The sequence below is a fragment of the Meles meles genome, chromosome 5 (assembly GCF_922984935.1).
Source record: "Meles meles chromosome 5, mMelMel3.1 paternal haplotype, whole genome shotgun sequence".
NCBI classification, from domain to species: Eukaryota; Metazoa; Chordata; class Mammalia; order Carnivora; family Mustelidae; genus Meles; species Meles meles.
In genome coordinates this window covers 24,963,711-24,983,046 of record NC_060070.1, presented here as the reverse complement: position 1 = coordinate 24,983,046, position 19,336 = coordinate 24,963,711, and the positions used below count along the sequence as shown (strand labels likewise).

General features: G+C 44.7%; 1 protein-coding gene across 2 annotated transcripts in view; it reads left to right on the top strand.

The window, feature by feature from the left end:
• Positions 1-19,336, top strand: part of LOC123942504 (sine oculis binding protein homolog) — a 162,315-nt gene that overhangs the window by 81,741 nt on the left and 61,238 nt on the right. The window contains exon 5 of one of the 2 annotated variants that reach the window (XM_046006474.1): positions 13,949-14,044. The exons of the other annotated variant lie outside the window; for it this stretch is intronic. Within the exon in view, the coding sequence (XP_045862430.1) occupies positions 13,949-14,044 (96 nt within the window). The remainder of the gene's footprint in view (positions 1-13,948; positions 14,045-19,336) is intronic. 2 annotated transcript variants of the gene reach the window in all.

The window sequence follows — 19,336 nt, the reverse complement described above, 5'->3', positions numbered from 1 at the left end:
ACAATCTACATCAGCGAATGGTGCAGGTGTCCTGTGTTACTGAGTCAGAAACCAAGTTGATAGAGGGTGATGTTAGTAGCTGGAAAATATGGACTAAAGGGAGACGATTTGAATGGTAAGGAAGGAAGCAACAGTAAAACCTTGGTTGAGTTCTTCCTTGGAGGTGTGGTAATGACGCGGAATTCAAGGTATAGTAGCCTCCATGAATCCCCAGCGGCTCGCGTGGACAGGAGCTGCTCAACCCATGTAGAAAGTTGCTTGATGGAGATACTGCTCATGAAACAGAAGAGGAGATGGAGAGATTAAAAAAGAAAATAAAACAAGACTTTATTTGCAGGGAGCAGAATGGGCCTCAGATGGCAGGAGAGAGAAGTGGTCATTAATACTGATGTGTAGGGGTTAGGATCCTGACTAGTGGGGGTATTTATGCCTTTCTAGCAGTCCTCAAGTCTACATGAGGGTCTTCTCATTGACGTTGGCCTTTGGCTGTTGGGCGTACTCTAAAGTTGCACATAACTTAATTTTAATCATGACTTCAATGATAAGAAGAGAGTGAGTCCCTGTGGTCTTCCTGCCAGCTGAGTTGTTCTCTCCAGAGAAGAAAGTGAGTCTGTGAAATTTAAACAACTCTCATATATGGAGTGCTTACTTTGTTGCAGGTGTTGTGCAGGACATGTGATGAATTGTTTCATTTAATCCTTGCATGGAATTTCTGAGCTGGATGTTATGTCCCCTATTTTACTGCTGGTGCCAGAAATCAAACTCAGCTCAGTATTGGCACCAAATGGCCCTCCTCACCCCTTTCTGTATGAACATCCTCCACCAAATGGCACATGGGGTGCTTGGCCTTGGAGAATTTGCTCTCACTTTTTCTTGCTTTTTTTTCCCTTATCATTCTTATCTGCTTATGAGAATATTTTCTACTCCTTGCCTTTTGTGGTTTACTTTTATTTACTTTTAAAAAAATTGTGATTACTTAAAAATCTAAATTTTAAATAGGATATAAATGTGTGATATTTGACACTCCAAACTGTGTATGGTTAGCCCTTGGTGAGGGATCATTTGTTTTGTTATCATTGAATTTTAAAAAGTTAAAATGTTTTGGACATGTGGGCTGAATACCATTCATTGTAGATGCTTAGTTATTCAGTTGTCTACAATAGCCAAACACATGGTAGATGTTCAATAAATGATGAATGAATGAATGAATGAATGGGACCTAAGGAAAAGGTTATATGAGTGCCCTTGTCATTGTTGTCTGCTTTCTGTGGGGTCACAATGCCACATAGAGTGGTTTGGTACTCTATAAATACAGAGTAGTACAACCTCTGTTTATAGAATTAGACAAATCGTTTTTATCATTCCAAGGCAAGGGTCTGTCATTCCTTAAGGCAAAAGTATGAAAGAAATTTCCTTATTTTGCACACGAAGATTCTTGATTGCGTGTAAATACTGCTTGTTTTTACTAATAAGGGAAGAATGATGTTAGTAATAATTATATCAAGTGATCACTCTTATTCCCCTTTTACTATTTTCCACATCAAACCATAACAATTTTCTGTTCTATGATTAGGTAAGAACCACAAGGAAAGTTTTATGAATTTAAAATCCTTTGTCCTTGAAAACACAGCTCAGTCTGTGTTGATGCCCGAGAGAAGATTTAGGCTTCCACTCTCTTCTTGGAACCCCCTCATCTTAAATCTGTAGGATTTGCAAATGAAAAAGAAGACGGATTTCAAAACAAGCAGCCCCTGTAAGAAGTTTGTCACTTCAGGGTGTGCCCTCCCCCATCTCCATGCAGAGTTTCTCCTGCGGACCTATAGGACTCCCCGGCAAACGCCCATCTCCACGTGTACTCCCCACCCTCCCTCTCCTTCCTTTCTTCCCTCTTTTTTGCCCCATACTTAAAGTCCAGAATACTTGGAAAGGCCATTGCCCTCCATCCTGGTGGGCTTAGGGTTTTGATCTGCTCGACCTTTGGCTGCATTCTTGTTGCCTATGGCCTAGTAGACTGACCCCCAGGACTTGACTCTCAGGGAGGTGCTGGGTCCCTTGACCACTTCCATTTGAGCTGCCATGAGCATTGGTGGGTGCTTCGCCACATAGAGGGGGAGATTAGCGGACAAAGTTCTCTCCTGCAAGGACCCACGGGAACATTTGAGCCATGACTTCTCTGCCTTCTAGTAATATCTATAGCTTCTGTTGCTCATTGTCAGCTAACATCCCGTGCTGACTGAGCTGCTGTGGGAGAGCCAGTGTGGTGTGGAGATCACGAGCCTGCGCATGGTGTGCAGGCACCTGCATTTGGACCCCAGCTTGGCCTTTGTCAGCTCCTGAGCCTTGGATAAGTCACGGAACTTCTCTACACGTCAGACTCCTTCCTGGCAAAATGGAGGTGGTAGTGGTACTATAGACCTCACAAGAGTTTGAGGAGCTTTAAGGAGCAGAGGTCCGCAATTGCTTAGCATGGGGTCTGGCACAGAACAAACTTTAATCTTAATTTTACTGTCCCAAATGATTTCTATACTGCGTTTTCTTCCTTTGGTGACCGCTCTGTGATGCAGTCACTGATTTGGAAGATTCTAGAAGCAGTGGTGTTCTCTCCAGCGGGGCCCAGTCTGCAGTCTGGGAGCCTTCCTCTGATGGCGCTTCCAGTTATCTCATATCTAGAACCACACTGGGCAACTGAGATACCAGGGCACAGAGGGAGTGGAATAGTTTGGGAATTTTGGTAACCAGAAAGGTTAGGTGAGAGAGGGAATGGAGCAAACAAGAGGGGCAGGGCTAAGAGGTGCAGGGGGAAACTACCCTCTCGTATTCTCAATTATACCATAAAGGATGTGGAAGCTCAGGACACTTTTTGTCTTTTGTCACCTAGGCTTTGATTCCAGAATAGGACTCTTGGAAATGTAATAATAATAATAATAATAATAATATCTTTAAAAAGGGGTGACAGAGGAACAAGTCTTAACTGAAGTTATCATCTAAAATGGGACCTTAACCTGATGCTCAGCTGTTGGCTTCAACAGGCCCTTTCCTCAACACAGGCCAAATTCTGCTGGAAGGATTGTCCCCTATTTACACATGTCACCATCCCGCCTTTTATTACTTCCATTCATCATCTGCAGAATGGCTGGGATTTAAAACAGAGACTCCAGAGGATGCCATTTGAGCAGAAGCTCCTTGGCTGCCATCTTTACATTCGTCTCCTCAGAGAGGCTGATCAGTCCTGGGTTTGTTTTTTTATTATTATTGTTGTTGTTGTTACTGTTAAAGAGAGAGGGCTGTGGAAGGGGAGCAGAGGGAGAGAGAGAGAGAATCTTAAACAGGCTCCACACCGAACACGGAGCCTGACGTTGGGCTCGATCTCACTGTTCTCCCATGATTCTGGGATCATGACCTGAGCCAAAATCAAGAGTTGGACGCTTAACTGACTGAGCCACACAGGTGCTCCATTCCTGTGTTTCAAAATAGGGTGGTTTGGACTTGGTCCCTCTTAACCTGACGGTGCCTCTGCTAACAGTTCGGGTGTTGTGTGGCTCGTAGTTTGAACCAGCCAGTTCAGAATCACATCCTGGCTTCATGCTCTGCAAGACCCAGAGGGCGGAGTGAGTAGACGTGTTGCCTTGTCCTTCTCCCTTGCCCGCCTGCACAGGCACAAACCACAGCATCACTTTGTTTGGTCACAGCGTTTGTGTGGACAGAGCACAGTAACAGCCAGGATTTTACTCCTAGTCTTGGTCTTTCTTCTTTTTGTCAGCTCAATTTTTTTTTTTTTTAAGATTTTATTTATTTATTTGACAGACAGATCACAAGTAGGCAGAGAGGCAGGCAGAGAGAGGGGAGGGAGCAGGCTCCAAGGTGAGCAGAGAGTCCAATGTGGGGCTCGATCCCAAGACTTTGGGATCATGACCTGAGCCGAAGGCAGAGGCTTTAACCTACCGAGCCACCCAGGTGCCCCTTGTCAGGCCAATTTTTAATCTTTAAGGCCATTGTATAATTCTCACTTCCATTTCTGACTAAAGAAATCTTACTTTAGGACACTTTATATTTTGGGCCCCATTATAAGGTTGCTGACTGGAACACTGTCCCAGGTCAGAGTGGCGACCAGGGTGGGATACTTTGCTGCGGCTTTCCAGAGTGGAACACCAGAATGGCCATTTCAAGGCCACTGTCTATGGAGACCACTGCAGCCAGGCCAAGGGCACCGATCAAAGTGTCCAAGGCAGGTCCAGAGTCAAGGGTGAGGGTTGAGAGCCAACAGTGGTACAGAGGCGGCCTTGAAGCTGGAGCTGGGAGGGAACCAGTGGCAAGAGTGCGGAATACCATGGGGCTTCTACAGGCCCGCTTTGCAGGTTAGTGGGCACCCCGGGGATGGGGTAGACTGAGGCCCATGTGAACCATGCAGAGAAGATGTACGCAGCCCTATTGTATCTGGACCCTCATTATGGTATTTCTGTGGTTGCTAGTAGGAGAAAAAAAAGATTGGTTTGAGCCCTGAACCTTTATTACAGATAACAATTGTGACATCATGGTCTTTGACAAGGATTGCTGCTAATTTAAAATTTATAGTCCTTGGCCTCACAATTGGAAGCTAATTCAAGGATACAGTTGTTTCAGCTCATGCCTCATGGCTCTCCATGACCACCATCCCCCGGGTATGCCCTTTGAGTTGTTTCCTCTAGAAGTCACGAGAGACACACTGACTCATTCATGTGCTCTCGCATGTTCCCCAGGGTCCGTCTCCCCTTTGCTCAGACCCATATATGTGTGACGTGTCAGGTCACAATGAAGGGTATGTGCTGTGGCAGGGACACAGAGCAAGCTAACTCTCCCAGGACGTGACTCCAAGCCTCTTGCATTGTCTTCTCACCTGCTGAGATAATTGCTATCTACCTGACAGGGACTGCATGACTGTCGCTGTGTCTCAGTTTTTCCCCGTAGTGGAGGGTGTTGTGGTATTGAACAAGAGCTGCTGAACTGGCCTTTGGCTCCCCGCAACCCCACCCTTGAAGAATCACCACAATCTAGGCCCGTTGTCTCAGCGAGGCAAGTCAGTGACTTAATTTTGCCACTTCATCCAAGAGAATCCTCAGCTTTGATGAGTTAACTAATGCTAGCCAAAGCCACAGTCTGCATTTATATGCCAGAGGGCCAGGACTGAATGAGATAAGACACACAGTGTCCTTTAAAGTCCACAGAGCACCATTTATGGGATTAATTTTTAAAAAATCATATGATACTAATAATGATTTTAGAAATTCACAAAGGAAATTGCTAGAGGATCTGAATTGTTGAGTGAGCTCTGGGGGACACGTCCTTCTGGAATTGATGGGCTTGGGTGTCATAATCAATGATCCAAAGATTATTTAATAAGAATCAGGTCAAAAAGGTTGGTTTGTTTTAAGGATGGGTTTTAGAAATTTTGAAGTAGCTTCTCGCTCAGGCTGTGCCAGAGACTCCCTGACTCATGTTTGCTCTTGCTGTTTTTTTCCTGGGCTCTTTGCAGACCACCCCACCACCTTCCACAATATTTGTTCTTCAGCACTCTCCTTTCCTGGTTTCCTTGGAGTAGTCCGTCTTGGAATTGAAAACCAAAGAATTATGAAACCCTCCCTTAATTAAGTAATGTATATTTTTAGCTTCATGACATCAGTGTTTTCAAGTTATTTCACACTGGTTTTTTTTTTGTTTGTTTGTTTTTTTGGTTTTTTTTGACCATTAGCAGAGAAATAGCAGATTATCGAGTACAGGGTAGGGGCCATGGAGACAGATTGCCTGGGTTTGAGTCCAGGTTCCAGGCTTCATTAGCTGTGCACCTTTGCGTGCACTCTGTCATCTCTGTGCTCGTGTTTCCTTCTAGGTAAGACGGAGACAGTGACAGTACCTACTCACGAGTGGTTGTTTGGATTTGGTATGTGTCTGGGCGCGTGTGGTAATGGATTAATCCATGTAAAGCCCTCAGAATGGTGTCTGGTGTATGCGTAACAGCTGTAGGGATGTGAGCCATTCCTATGAATCTTTGATAATACACAGAGCAGTGTCTTCGTCTGGTTCTGGTGTGTTTCCTATTCCCATGTGAGGCAGGTTATGTCGAGGGAGACTTCCTGTGGGTAGTAAATCTCCTGCATTACGTCTGGATCCTTTCCTGGTCTTACAGATGGGGTCCTCGCCTGCTTTGCATTGCCTTTAATTTCTTCGGCCCATCCCAAGGTCTGTAAATAAAGACCGGCATCCAGCCCCTTCTGCCTAGGGATTTCAGAGAAAAGAAATGAAAGGACCACCTGAAATGCCTGGATTAGGCCAATTATTTAAGTATTTTATAGGTGCCAACGGGTAACAAAGTGCAATTGCCTTCCTTTTGTTCCCCCTCGCAGGACCCTGGGTAATAAATACGGATGAATAGTGAGTGAAAAAGCCAAAAGGCAGTCGGTGGGCGGAGGCGGGAGGTGGGGGACGGGGAGCCATCAAGGAGCCCGGATAATCCACCACGGATCAGGGGTCCTGGGATAATCAGAAGCTGCGCGGGATGGGGCAGCGGCGTGGCTTTCACAGAGAACACAAAAGGGGGCCTCGTGCCCCAGCTGCCGGACCTTACCTGCAGACCACTTCCGTAAAAACAATCCTTCACCAAAGACACTCAGGTGACCCGATGAAAAGCAGTGTGAGATAAATCCAGCCATCCTGTCCAATAGAGGGAAAATAGATTCAAAAAAACGAAAAGCCAAAACAGGGATTTTCAGAACCACTTAGCAACTGCTCTGATTATACTGGACACAGCTGTAATGTGCTAGGACGAGCATGATATATTTTAGCTCGCGTGGTAGCCGTATTTCAGGCTGATGTGGAATCTGTTGCCAAAACTGTCGTGCAATCCATTAGGGCCCCTGAGTAAGGGCAGCCATTAATCAGACATGAGATCAGCCCGCCAGCGTCACGCACTCGCCGATCTGAGTGGCTCTGACCCGACATCGTTTAAGGAGATGCTCATGGAGGCCATAAACATGATTCGATTGCCATTATCTTCATGTTGCATATTTGTTACCGTTATTCTTTGAGGACTCCAAATTGGATATTAAAAATTTATGATATATATAAAGGTTGGCGTAGAGTGAAAAAAGAGAGCTGCGGCAAATAAGTCCGCCTCATCCATCAGAGATGTGGTAGCTGTCAGAGGAGCCTGGCAGGTATGGAGTTTGGAGAAATAGGAGGAACTTCACTGGGGAAACAACTTCTCCCCTGGCCTACTTGCTAAATGGGATTTTAACTACATTTTGTTAAAAGAACAGAGTAAAACAGCCCCACTGCAGGGATCCCACGGTCAGTCTTTGATGACAAGCTAATGAAAGGGAGGGCAAGGGATCCTGATGGAACATTAGTACTAATGTGAATTGAGCAGATGCCTGGGTCCACAGAGTGATGTTTCTGGGTGCCTGGGGTGTCTCTGGAGCAGGGAGCCTGATGTCAGGCAGGAGTCCTCTGTGTGAGAGAAAGCTCTCTACCCAAGCTGTGTGCACACACAATCCTGTCCACGAGCTGTGCAGTTCTCTGCGATCTGATGTTTGCCAACTTGACTATTTGCATGGAAACAACTCATACTTAAGGGAACCCATTTTTAGAGGCAGGTAATTCAGGGTAGAGGAAAACAACGTTTCTGGGTCTTAGCTTAAGGAAGAGCAAAGGATTAATGAATGCATTCAACCTATATGAACGGGTTTCTTTGTGGTACATGGTACTCTGCTGAGCATGGGGGCCTCATACATTTTCCCATAAGGGGTTCCCAGTCTGACAGGAAAGATAAGACATGAGTCATAACCGAGATGAGTTACACTAAGGAGTTCCAGACTGACTTGGGGCACTAGGACTACGTGAGGTATCAGAAACAGGGAGAAAGGCACTGGGTTGGTGAATCTGGGAATGGATTGGAGGAAAAGAATTGTTAGATAACGACCAGAGGTTAGAGTGGGAGGCACAGGGGAGAAACACGAGGACAAAATGATTATTATCCAAAGCCCAAATTGAGTACGAGATCTATAGTGAGGCTGAGACTCTAGTGTCTGACTGGGTGGAGGGTCAGGTGTTGGGCAGAAGTACATAGAAGAGCCAGTGGAAGGTCCAGATGGGAGGCCGGAGTGATCAGAAAGCTCCGGCAGAGGCCTGCTGAGGCTCAGGTATGCAGGTGACTTCTGGGGTTCAGGGGCAGGACACTCACCTCTGGGGACTGGAGTGCAAGGCAGAATGTCCGGTTACTAGGGTTGAAGGATTGGAGCTCATTTACACACTCACTAACTCACTCACTCACCATTTATGGAGCCTTTATTATATGCCCAGCAGTAGACGAGGCTCTAGAGATTTATAGCTGAACAGGACATAATTTCTATACTCAAGGACCTCACAGATGAGTGGGGGAGACAAACATATAGGAGGTCATAATGCAATGCAATGCAGTGGGTAGAATGGAGACACACACACATTCCCACACCACAGGTACACACACAGAGGGGTTCAGAGCCCAGGTTAGGACCAAGAGGAAGAGGTCTGGAATGACTTCCTAAAGGAGTACAGTCTGAATGAATGCTTAAAAGGCGTATAAGAAATTTCTAGGAGAAGTCATGAGAACAGATGAAATCTAGTTTTACAAGCAGAAAATGGGGGGAAAGGACAGGAATCCCACTGAGGGGAACTGGGCATTCAGTCATGAGGATTTGGGCCACTGAGATGAGCATAACCGGGTCATAACTCAGCAGAAGCCGAAGTTCCTCTACGGGCCTCCCTGTGTTATTCCAGTCCTGGGCCAACATGGGCTGAACTTCACTGAGGGGCCCAGACACCAGGCTGACCTTTATGTCAAGTTCACAAAGATGTTCACAGCACACGGAAAGGCCACGTGGGGTGGTTGCAGTTTATTCCTCTCTGAGCTTCCTCAAGAGGAGCGTGTGTTGGCATTTGACTCAGGAAGGAGAGACCGGACACGGGACATCAGAAGATGCAATTCTAAGAGTTTCCAGAAGTGACGTCCCTGTGCTTTTGTCTTGACTTTTGAAAAGAAATTCTGTTACTTCTGATTCACAAAATGAGTTCGAAAATATCAAAGGTTTTCCCTGCAACGATTCATCTCTAAACTCACTCCCGCAAGTTTGAGATGCGCTATTTTTGATACCCTCAAGTCGGCTGGCGACACCACACGTGTGAGCTGACAGGTTCCACATCTGTTGGGGCCCCGGAACGCCGAGTCTGGAGGCTTGGCTGTGCTCACCCCGGCTGTGGCTCCACGCGGAAGCTTCTCTTGTTTTCTGAAGAAATTCTGAAATCACAGAGATGTAGAGGTGTAAACTCCCATTCATCACCGGGAGGTATTAACTGGGAAACCTAGTTATCTTTCCACTTAAATGGCAACCTTTTTTGTTGAGTCAGAAATCTCTCTCTTTTCTGGGGTAGGCCCATGTGGCTATTTTTAGAATGTTCCACATTTTCTGAGGGAGTCCTCCAGAGGGGGGAAAAAATGCTGAGCTTGCTTGCATAGGCACACGACACCAAAGCTTTGGCCCAAAGGAAGAACTGAATTCTTTGAAAGAGAATGAAAGATTGCCGTATATAAGAATCAAAATAAAAAAGTGAATGAGTGATGATTCACAGGGAAAGAGAGGTGAATCCGAAGTTTGTTTAAGCCAGAGATTTTTGAAGTAGAGAGACGATTAGTCTGAATTTCTCACATAATCTAGTATTTGTTCAAATGGTGGGCACCACATGAAAATGGACGCTTGACTGTCAACAAGAGGGGGAAATCCCCTTGCAGCTTAAATGAAGGATTTTTACTTTTAACAGTTTAATTGAAGAATTTTTGCTTCTATTTTATGGTGAGAAGAGCCACCTTCTTAGAATAATAGATGAAAAAAAAATGCACCTTTGTTCTGACAATCACATTTGTAGTAAAGTGTAAGGAAAAAAAATTGCTTCCCATTTGCTTTCCCCCAAAGTTGGCCTAAATATCCAGTGTATTAGTCAGAATAAAGCTGTTGAGAATAAGACACATGGAGAGAGTGAGTTCGTCATGTATCTTGGCATTCCTTCTGTCAGAACTGGTCACTCCAGAACAAAGTCAGACATCCACACGGTGTCTCCTGGCCCTAGGAAAGGCCACGAGCTGGCGGTGGGGTGGTCTGCCCCAAGATAGGCAGTTAGAGAACCCATGGTCTGCAGAGACTTTTAAGAACAACAAAACCAGCTCAAAGCCTTTCTGCTTCATGTTATTACTGTGACTGGATATGTGGAGTATCTACAGGGTTTGCACACCCCTCCCTGCAGGGGTTGTGGACTCTCTCCATCCGCCTGCCTCCATACGCCATTGTCTCCACCCCAGATGGGGCAGAGGCAGAAGGTTAACAGGTTGCAAAACATCCTAAAATGATTCTATGTGTAGGATAAAGAAGCTCCTAGGATTTTATCTAACATGGCCATCGAGTTACTGGGAATGAAAATAGAGCTCATTCCCAGAGAACACTTACTGAGCACCGGGCACTGGCTGGAGCTCATGGGCCAAGGGTGAGGAACCAGGTATCATCCCTCCCCTTAGGAAGTGTGCGGTCTTTGGGTGGAGGGACAAAAATCCCACCAATCTGCATCAAGTTGCACCTGTGTCCAGTCTAAGAAAGGGCAGGTGGGGGTTTTTGACTGCTCAGAGAGATCCAGAAAGACCTTTTGAGGAGCTGGTCTAGTAGGTCTTCCAAGATTAGTTGTCATGCCAAGGACTAAAATCAGCATTTTTTTGCCTGCAGGCAGCTAGAGTCATGTCCTCTCTCGAATATTTAGAATAAGACCCATCTCGAGGTCCGTAGCCTACGTCCTCTTAGTTATTGCGGAGCCGTTCCATCCAGTGAGGTTGGGACGTGATTAGAGATCATTCTGCCAACACTCTGCCAAGGGCCTCCTCTCGATATGCCCATTCTGGGCATGCCCCTTAGATCAGCGGCTCTCAGCCCTGTTTAGTACGTTACAATCGCAGAGCTTTTTTTTTTTTTTAAATTTTAAAAACACCCATGTCCAGGCCCCACTCGGGCCCAATTAAATCAAAGTCTTGCAAAGGTGGGGCAGAAAGGGGAGGACACACTCCACTGTCAAAAAGCCACCCCAGATGACTCTAGCATGGGACGGAAGAGAGAACTCTCCTGCCATCAATGAATGCACTTAATTTCACTTAGTCTGGAAAGAGTAATTTTAAATTTTACCCTAAAAATACTTCAGAATGCGAAAGGAAACGCTTTGGCAAGAGGTGGGTGAGTGCTTGTGTCTGCATACACACGTGAAGGGTTTGGCACTCCGTCTCCGCGCACGTGGTGTGCTCTCCAGCTCGGTGGCGCGTGCTGGAAACGCAGCAAATGGCTGGAGGGTAGAATGTCTTAGACTCTGGAATCAGGTTGATCGGGAGAGGCATGGAGTTCCTCTCCAAGGGCCATGGAGTTCCATACAGAGGCAAATACACAGCTCAGTGAAGAAGCAGATTTCTGGCTTTCTCTCTTCACTTCCAGTTCTCCCTGTCTCCCTCTCCCCTCTCCTTTCTCTTCCACTGCTGCTTCATTCAGCCTCATAAATTAATAGGCTTTACATGAAGTCTTCAGCTTCTTTGAGGAGCCACCTTCAAATCTTAGTGGGATTTCTTTTCTTTCTTTTTTTTTTGTTTTGTCCTTTAAAAACATAAAAAGCATTGTGATCACCTTACATGTAAGTGAGATGGATGTATTTTTGCCACCAATGTTGAAAATATCCCCAGGCATCTGGTGTGTATGAATGTGTACACATAGTACATGCATAATAAACATATTCCACCTTATGAATATTTATACACAAGATACATATATATTGAATATAGACATATATATGTAAATAGTAGCCCTCGTAAACTACATGCTAAGTGTGTTTCCAAGCATATGTATCCTACTGCATCAGGAATATAATGAACCTACCACCAAGTTTAGCCTATTTTGAGGTGGCATTTTCTGCAAAGTTGTTTATGGTAGGATCTAGTTACTCTCCATGTATTTTTTTTCATCACTTCAATGTTGGTTAAGTACTAACTCAAAGTAAGGCACTGGGCATGACAGAACTAAGAAAGATGAAATAGATGAGATCCCTGCCTTCAAGAGACCTCCCAGAGCGGGGTAAGATGCACTTACAAAGAATCGGAGAATGTAACGTTGTTCCTACCCATTGGCCTCTTTCTGTTTTTCCTCCAGCTGCCTTTTATTTATACACTCCACTTTAATGTGGGCCCCATTGAAGATTCTGTTAGCTTAGACCCTGATGTAGGTGCAGCTTAGGGCTCGAGGCTGTGAGAAGGACCATTACGGTTTCAGTGCCCGTGTAACCACTGGACGTGAGTGGTGCTTACGCTCTCTGTCGCATGTAGCCCAATCCTGTAACGGCATTTTTATGTTACTCTGATTTGGCGGGGGCGAGGGGGAGCAGTTTTGGGGGGAGGTGTCGTAGAAAGGCACCCAATCCCAGAGATGTTCCTCAATTTTCAAAAAGGAAACCAAAACAGAGCAACGTCTTCTCCCACCGACTTGTAACCCAGATGTCCCTGGCCGTGACATTCCACTTCCAAATTCCATCCCGTTCCCTCCCTGGAATAAGTAGCAGAGGCCTGTATTAAAAACAAGCAATACACGCTAAGATGGACAAGATCTGGATCTGTTTCCAAAACGACAGTCCCTTGTCTAGCAGAGGAGCTCTGAGTGATACTTGTCAGCGGGCAAATTTCCCTCCATGGAAGGAGAAACAATACACAAGGGCTGTGAGCGCTGTGGCGCAGACGTAGACGCATTGTTTTCTCCCCCTCCATCCGTACATCACAACAGGTAGTTCTCAGCTGTTTCCGTGGTGCCAGACATACATTTTATCTAAAGAGACAGCAGACAGAACTACCTGCTGCTTCCTGTGCGGCTCTCCCTGTGTTTCTCTCCTTTTTCCTACTTCACTTGGGCTTTTTAAAATCAGCTGGCAGAGAGCCAGGAGCTCATCATTTTAATGCAGTGCAAAACAGAATATGCATAATTATATGCAAGCCATATGTGAGGGAGACAGCTCAGCTGTGAATTTCAGGAGGCCAGGGAAGGGAGAGCAGTTAGGGCTAAGATGAGATCAGAGCAGAGCGGGGTGCAAGTGTCACCCAAATGAATGGTTTAATGAGTGTGCTGCAGACACGCCTCCTCTCACCTACCTCTCCCTCTCTCCAACGCCAAACCAGAAACCGATGGAGATTAGAAAGCGAAGACTGTATGCAAGCGGTATTGCTAATGGGTTCTGTTAATGTCTCCATTTAAACTTCAGCTTTCTTAATTAACAGTGTAGATCAAAATAACCAGTAACTTTTAACGCAGCTTCTTAATTAAATCTATTTTTTTACTGCATTCGATTGAAGAATCGTTGTTCTTACTAGATCATTGCTCCTTTCAGATCTTTATTTAAAAATCAAGGGGAATCAGTTTATCTCTAACAGTATTACAATGCAAAATATAACGATGCAAATTGCTTTTCTTATGGCCTTGCTATTAGAATTTTTTTTAAAGTGCATTATCTAGAGATTGCTTAAGCATGCCAAAAAGTTTAAACACGTACGTATGTCATATAACCCTGAATGTGCCACGAAAAGTCGCGGGAAGCCCGCAGTGGTGGTAATTTCCAACCAAATTGCTTGACTTTGGTTTGCTTCGTATCATTTAAAATATTACACCACGATGAATTTGCATGTTCAAACCAAACTATGTAAAGAAAAATAAATCCCAAATTTTGATATCTAAAAGGCGTACTGCGTATTTAAACAAACTTCTTAATAATGTTGTTATTTCTGGATTCCCGTTTGTTTAATGATCTGAGCTGTTATGCTTTTAGCTTTTTTTTTTTTCTTCCATTATTTGTAAGTCCCTAAATAGGCCATTATATTTCCCTTCAGGCTAGAGATGAAGATGGACATGCTGAAAATTTTCCCCAGCAGCACTATGCTAAGGAAACTCCAAGGCTTGCCTTCAAGAATAACAGCGAACTACTTGTAAGAATAACATACTTACAACAAGTCTAGAATGTTACTTTAGCACAGTGAAAACAGTTTTTGCAAGGGTTTGTTCATTATTACATAATTTATGAAGTATTATAGTTTTTCTGTATAGAGTTCTAAATGCTAATTCTGCTATCACTGAATATTAATGATAAGATCTCAAGTTGTTTGCAAATCTTTTATATCTGATTATAGAGCTTGGATGGCCCTGTCTTTATTAGCTTGTTTTGTATAGTAGTTTATCACCAGCCATTTGGAGAATGGCTAGTAAAGTTTAAAAATACAGAGAAAGACAGTGGATATATGTAGCTTGGGGAAAAAAAAAAAACAACCCAATCCTACCACCTCTCCTCCTCCTACTTCCTAATTGTACACTATTTTAGGACACAGCATGGTAATATTTTGTTCTGCTAGGAAAGATGGCAGAGTTGACGCGCAGTACTCCCTTTAGAAGTCAAGTGTTCCTACACTCTCTTGCCAAGCTCAATCAGGCACTTTCCTATGTAGGAGAAGTCAAAGCAGCGACAGGATGCGGGGATGTTTACAAGTCGTGAGAGAGAGGATATCAGCTGTGATAGGGACTGTGTTCCAGCGTAGGGTTAATTTGCTGTTCATTTTAGCATTTACAGCAAGACAAGATGAAAAGCAAGCAGGAATGCCCATTATATTTCTATTAAATGAATCTGTTGGGACCTAATGTTCTTGATTAGCTTTTGAAAATGAGTGCTCCGCAATGCATTTTCTGTTTACCTAAAGTAAACAGAGAATGAATTGTCATTTATTTAGAGATTTAAACACTGCTTTTGAAAATGAAGCTTTATGAGGGATCTAAGCTATGTTGTCCCTAAATGTTCTTTTCCCTTCAGTTGCATTAAAGCAAAACATTTGCTCCAGCTAAAGGAAGACACTGAAAGACAATGAAGATACTCAGTTGTTACATTCCAAGCTAGTCTCATTTCTAGTTAGTTTCTTGGCCCAACACAGTTCGGCTCTGCCAGGTCTCCGCATTAGGAAATCCCACATGTAGCCGTCTTTGGACTTAGCGCTGATACCAAATGTTCATGAAAAACAAGGTGTCCAAAGAGCAGGAGAAGAGAGAAAAATACCGTGCCTACCCATCCTAGCCACCGCCGCCGGATGTTCCCAGTGAGAGAACGCCCTTCCCTGGTCCGGGAACTACGTCGCCACAATAGCGCCACTCACTCTGTGTGTCCTGTCCCTTTGACCCACTCATCCGTGGGCCGGTTTGCTGCTTAGAAATGCAATTTTTTTTTTTTTTTTCTGAAAATTCAACTCACCTTATATTTTATCTTAGGCTCTTAAACTTCCAGGCCCACTAGCATGCCCTATTTTGGGGGAAACCTTTTTCATTCATTTCCGTTTTAATATTTCACTCTATAACTGTGGTTATCCAGCCGAAGACCGTAGGCCATGGGCCATTTATGCTATGTTTTGGTATCAAAATGCTTTGGGGAGTATCTTATTTCTTCTTAGAGAAATTGTTAAACAAGTAATATGCCATATTTGATTTTTTTAAAAAAAATATTTATTTGTAAAATGGACGTGCTTGGGTCCCAGTTGTGGTCAGTCTGTGTAGGAGGAACTAAGACATACATGTGAACATCTTTTCATCAGTCTTTAGAGAAAAAATATGTGTTTAATTGTTGCTATGCTTCAACACAATATTGTATTAGCAGTAGTTTTGAGAGATTGGTATAATCTTTCCTTCTCGTCACTGTTAGAAATGCTTTATTTTCATCAGTGTACTTTCTGTGATAAAGGAAAAACGGAGAGTAAAGAGAAAAAAAAATAAGCTTATTTCTCCAAGGAGAAATTTCATTTTTTTTCAACTGCAGGAGAGGCAGGGGTGTTTATGGCTGGTTATGAAGCCTGGAGAAGTTATGTTACTGCATGAAAGAGACTTGTACATTCTTAAGAGAGGAATAAGAAGTCCTTGGAGTTTTCTTAGTGCAGCTTAGAGCAAATTTTTAAAGGTTTCACAAAAAAAGACTGCAAGTCCCGCTCCAAAATGCTTTCTTAGCTTAGGAGTCATCTTGCATAATTCTCTGCAGCAAGAGGCTCGGTGGGTTTAGAAAGCAGAGGCACCTTGTGGGGGGTGTCAATGACCCTTGGGAGAAAGCCCTGGGGCCACAGGCTGCTTCTAGGCTCCCAGGCCATCAGGACACTGGGCTACGTGGCTAACGCTCTGGGCCACACTTTCTGACAGAGAGTGCCCTGGCCAGGTAGCTTGGACACTGCCTCGGACTTTATTAGTGACCGTTTGTTGTCTCCGGTCTCCCCCCCACACCCCCAGCCTCTGCTTCTGGGAAGAGGGTTAAGTAAGCGCAACAGAAGCAAAGCAAAATCCATGCGCGGAATGCCCAGGGACGCCTAGTCAGGAGGCCCTGACAGACAAAGCACTGGCTGATAGAAAGATCTGCTGTGCGACTGGAGACCCCTGTAGAGTATTGATTTTTCCATTTAAATCCCAAACCATGATACGTGCCTTCACACTTAATGTCCCACACAGATGACTAGATATGTCGCTCGGTGGCCAAGATGCTTTGGTTGGTGGTTGTGCAGCAGCTTCCTTATGCTTTTTATTAATTTAGAAAATGCAAGGCTGTCAGGATGAGTGACATTTGATAAAGCTTGAGGACTGTTTGATAGAAACAATTCAGTGTGGCCCCATCTACTTCTTTGATAGGCATGCATGCGCGTGCGCGCACACACACACACACACATACACACACACACACACAGGTATTTTGCTGGGAGAGCTGAATTTATGACCAAGACAAATAACTCTCAAGAAGAGAAGCTGTGGAAATTCACATCCCATTAACACTCCAGTGACATGGCTTGTGGGAGTCCAGGAGAGGGAACATTTAGAACAAGCTGTAGGTGTCTAGCCTCTGCCCCAAGCTTCACGTCCATTGCTGGTCCCTTTACCATTTTTGCCTCATTCTTTTGGGACGAGAAGGCCTTTTCTCCTCTGTCTCTATTACAGTGCTCATATGGATGGTGGAAGTTGTGCAAGGAGGACCTTTCCCATGTCATGAGCTCACACCTCACCATCCAGGACTTTCTCAGTTCTTAAAAGCCAGCAGAATTATAGCAGAAATACAGCAGAAGCTGGGTCCCTGGAGGGAGAAGACCGGTAGCTAAAAGAAAGAGGGTTTGGGGAAGGAACGGAAGGCACCCAAGCCTACTCCCCAGGTGTTCTCAAGGCCAGTGCCGAGAACATCACTGCATTCAAGAAGGAGGTCAGAATAGAGTCAAAGAACAGCAACAACAGACTCGTGTAATTGGGTTGGGAAGAAAGCGGCTCTAGGAAGTCTGAAAGGAGAAATAAGAGAAAGGAAACTCAAGGGGGAAATCAGACTGTTTTCCTCAGTTCCAGATTCTCGAGGCATTGCCGAGACATCAACTTTTCCTGAGGCTGTTAGCGGTGGGAGTCTTGCAGAGGGTGGGGGATAGAGTCTGCAGCTGGGAGGCTACATAAAAATAGCATCAAGGAAGAATTCTTTCTGGTCACTCAGAATGCCAGTGTAAGGAGAAGATGAGAAGCATTTTCATTTTGTGGCCTGTGAGCAGAGGTGGTGGGGAGGTGAGATGCTTAGGCAGATCTTCTGTGGGCTGATTTGTCCATCTCATTTCCTTGGGAAAGTAGACAAAAGTTGGACATAGTCCTTAGGCAGAACTGCTTTGGATTAATACGTTGTTCAGTTAGCAAGATATTATTGAGCATCTTCTGTATACATGGAATTATACTACACAGTGCTTTTGGGGGACACAAAACAGAAAAAGGCCACAGTCCCTTCCCTGAAGGAGCTTACAATTCAGTAGGAGGAGTAGGCCCATATAGTATTGTAGTCATCAGGAATGTGGGCTCTCAGAGCTTCCTGAAAGTTAGAATTTTGCCCCAGATAGACTTTAACTTACACTGTGTTACTCCGGGGGTATCACTAAGGATCATAAGTACAAAGGCTTAGAATTTATGGTGACACATTAGGCATTACAACACCATGGATCCTCTTGGACCTCTCTGAACCTCAGATCTTCATCTATAGCATGTGATAATAAAAGGTAGTAACCTCAGAAGATAGTGTAAGGCTTGAAAGCGATGACATATTTAAAATGCCTGGTAACCTAGTAGCCTTCAGTTAAGTGTTAGCTGCTATTATTATGATTCTTCTTATTGCCATGATTGTTATCATTACCCAGTTGGCTGTGCCCAGGAGAGCACCAGCAAAGTTCCGGAGTACAAAGGAGGAAGAGATTATTTCCAAATGCAGTAATTAGAGACTTAACAAAGGAGGAGGACACCTTTGATCTAGGCCTTACCATGGGTTGGATTTCCAAAGCTGGAGCTGAGGTGTAAGGGAAGGGGGCATTCTAAGCAAAGGGAAATAGCGTGGCAAAGACGAGGACACAGGAGAGTATAGACCAGGCGAGCTGCCGGCAGGTGGCCCCTAAGTTGAGTGGAGTATAGAGTCCCTGAAGGAAAAGGGGGTGAGCCGGCAGGCTGGCTCGTTTGCAGAGGTCTTTTTTTTTTTTTTAAAGATTTTATTTATTTATTCGACAGAGAGAGATCACAAGCAGGCAGAGAGGCAGGCAGAGAGAGTGAGAGGGAAGCAGGCTCCCCGCGGAGCAGAGAGCCCGATGCGGGACTCGATCCCAGGACCCCGAGATCATGACCCGAGCCGAAGGCAGCGGCCCAACCCACCGAGCCACCCAGGCGCCCCTGCAGAGGTCTTAATAATTGACAATATCCTATCAGGTTTGGACGTCAGTAGCTCCACTTCATGGAAATTCCTAGTGCTTCTGTGGATTTAAAGAAATTATTATGGAAAATCCCTAACATGCACATGAGTACAGAGAGTGATGCCATTGACTCCCCCGTACCCGTCACCCAGCTTCAACAATGATCAAACGACTAATCTTGCTTCATCTATTGCTTTATCCTGTGCCCACCCCACCCCCTTTTATTCCACTGAAGGACTCTGAGCAAAGAAGCTTTTTTGGCTTCTTTTTTGGTATAAAGACTTTAGGTCCCCCATTTTTCTGGCTAGAAAGAACATGTGGACCCTGGTTACATTGGGAATTGGAGCTTTGGGACTAAGTTCGCATAAAACAAATGACTTGGTGATAGCAGTGTGCTCTTCCCTCCCTGTTCAGTACGACCTTGCAAATCTTGGACAATCACATCTGGTTCAGAAAGCCCTGAAGGTAAAAAACACACCACAGTGCCAGTGGTGACTTGAATTCTTTACTTTCAGGCCC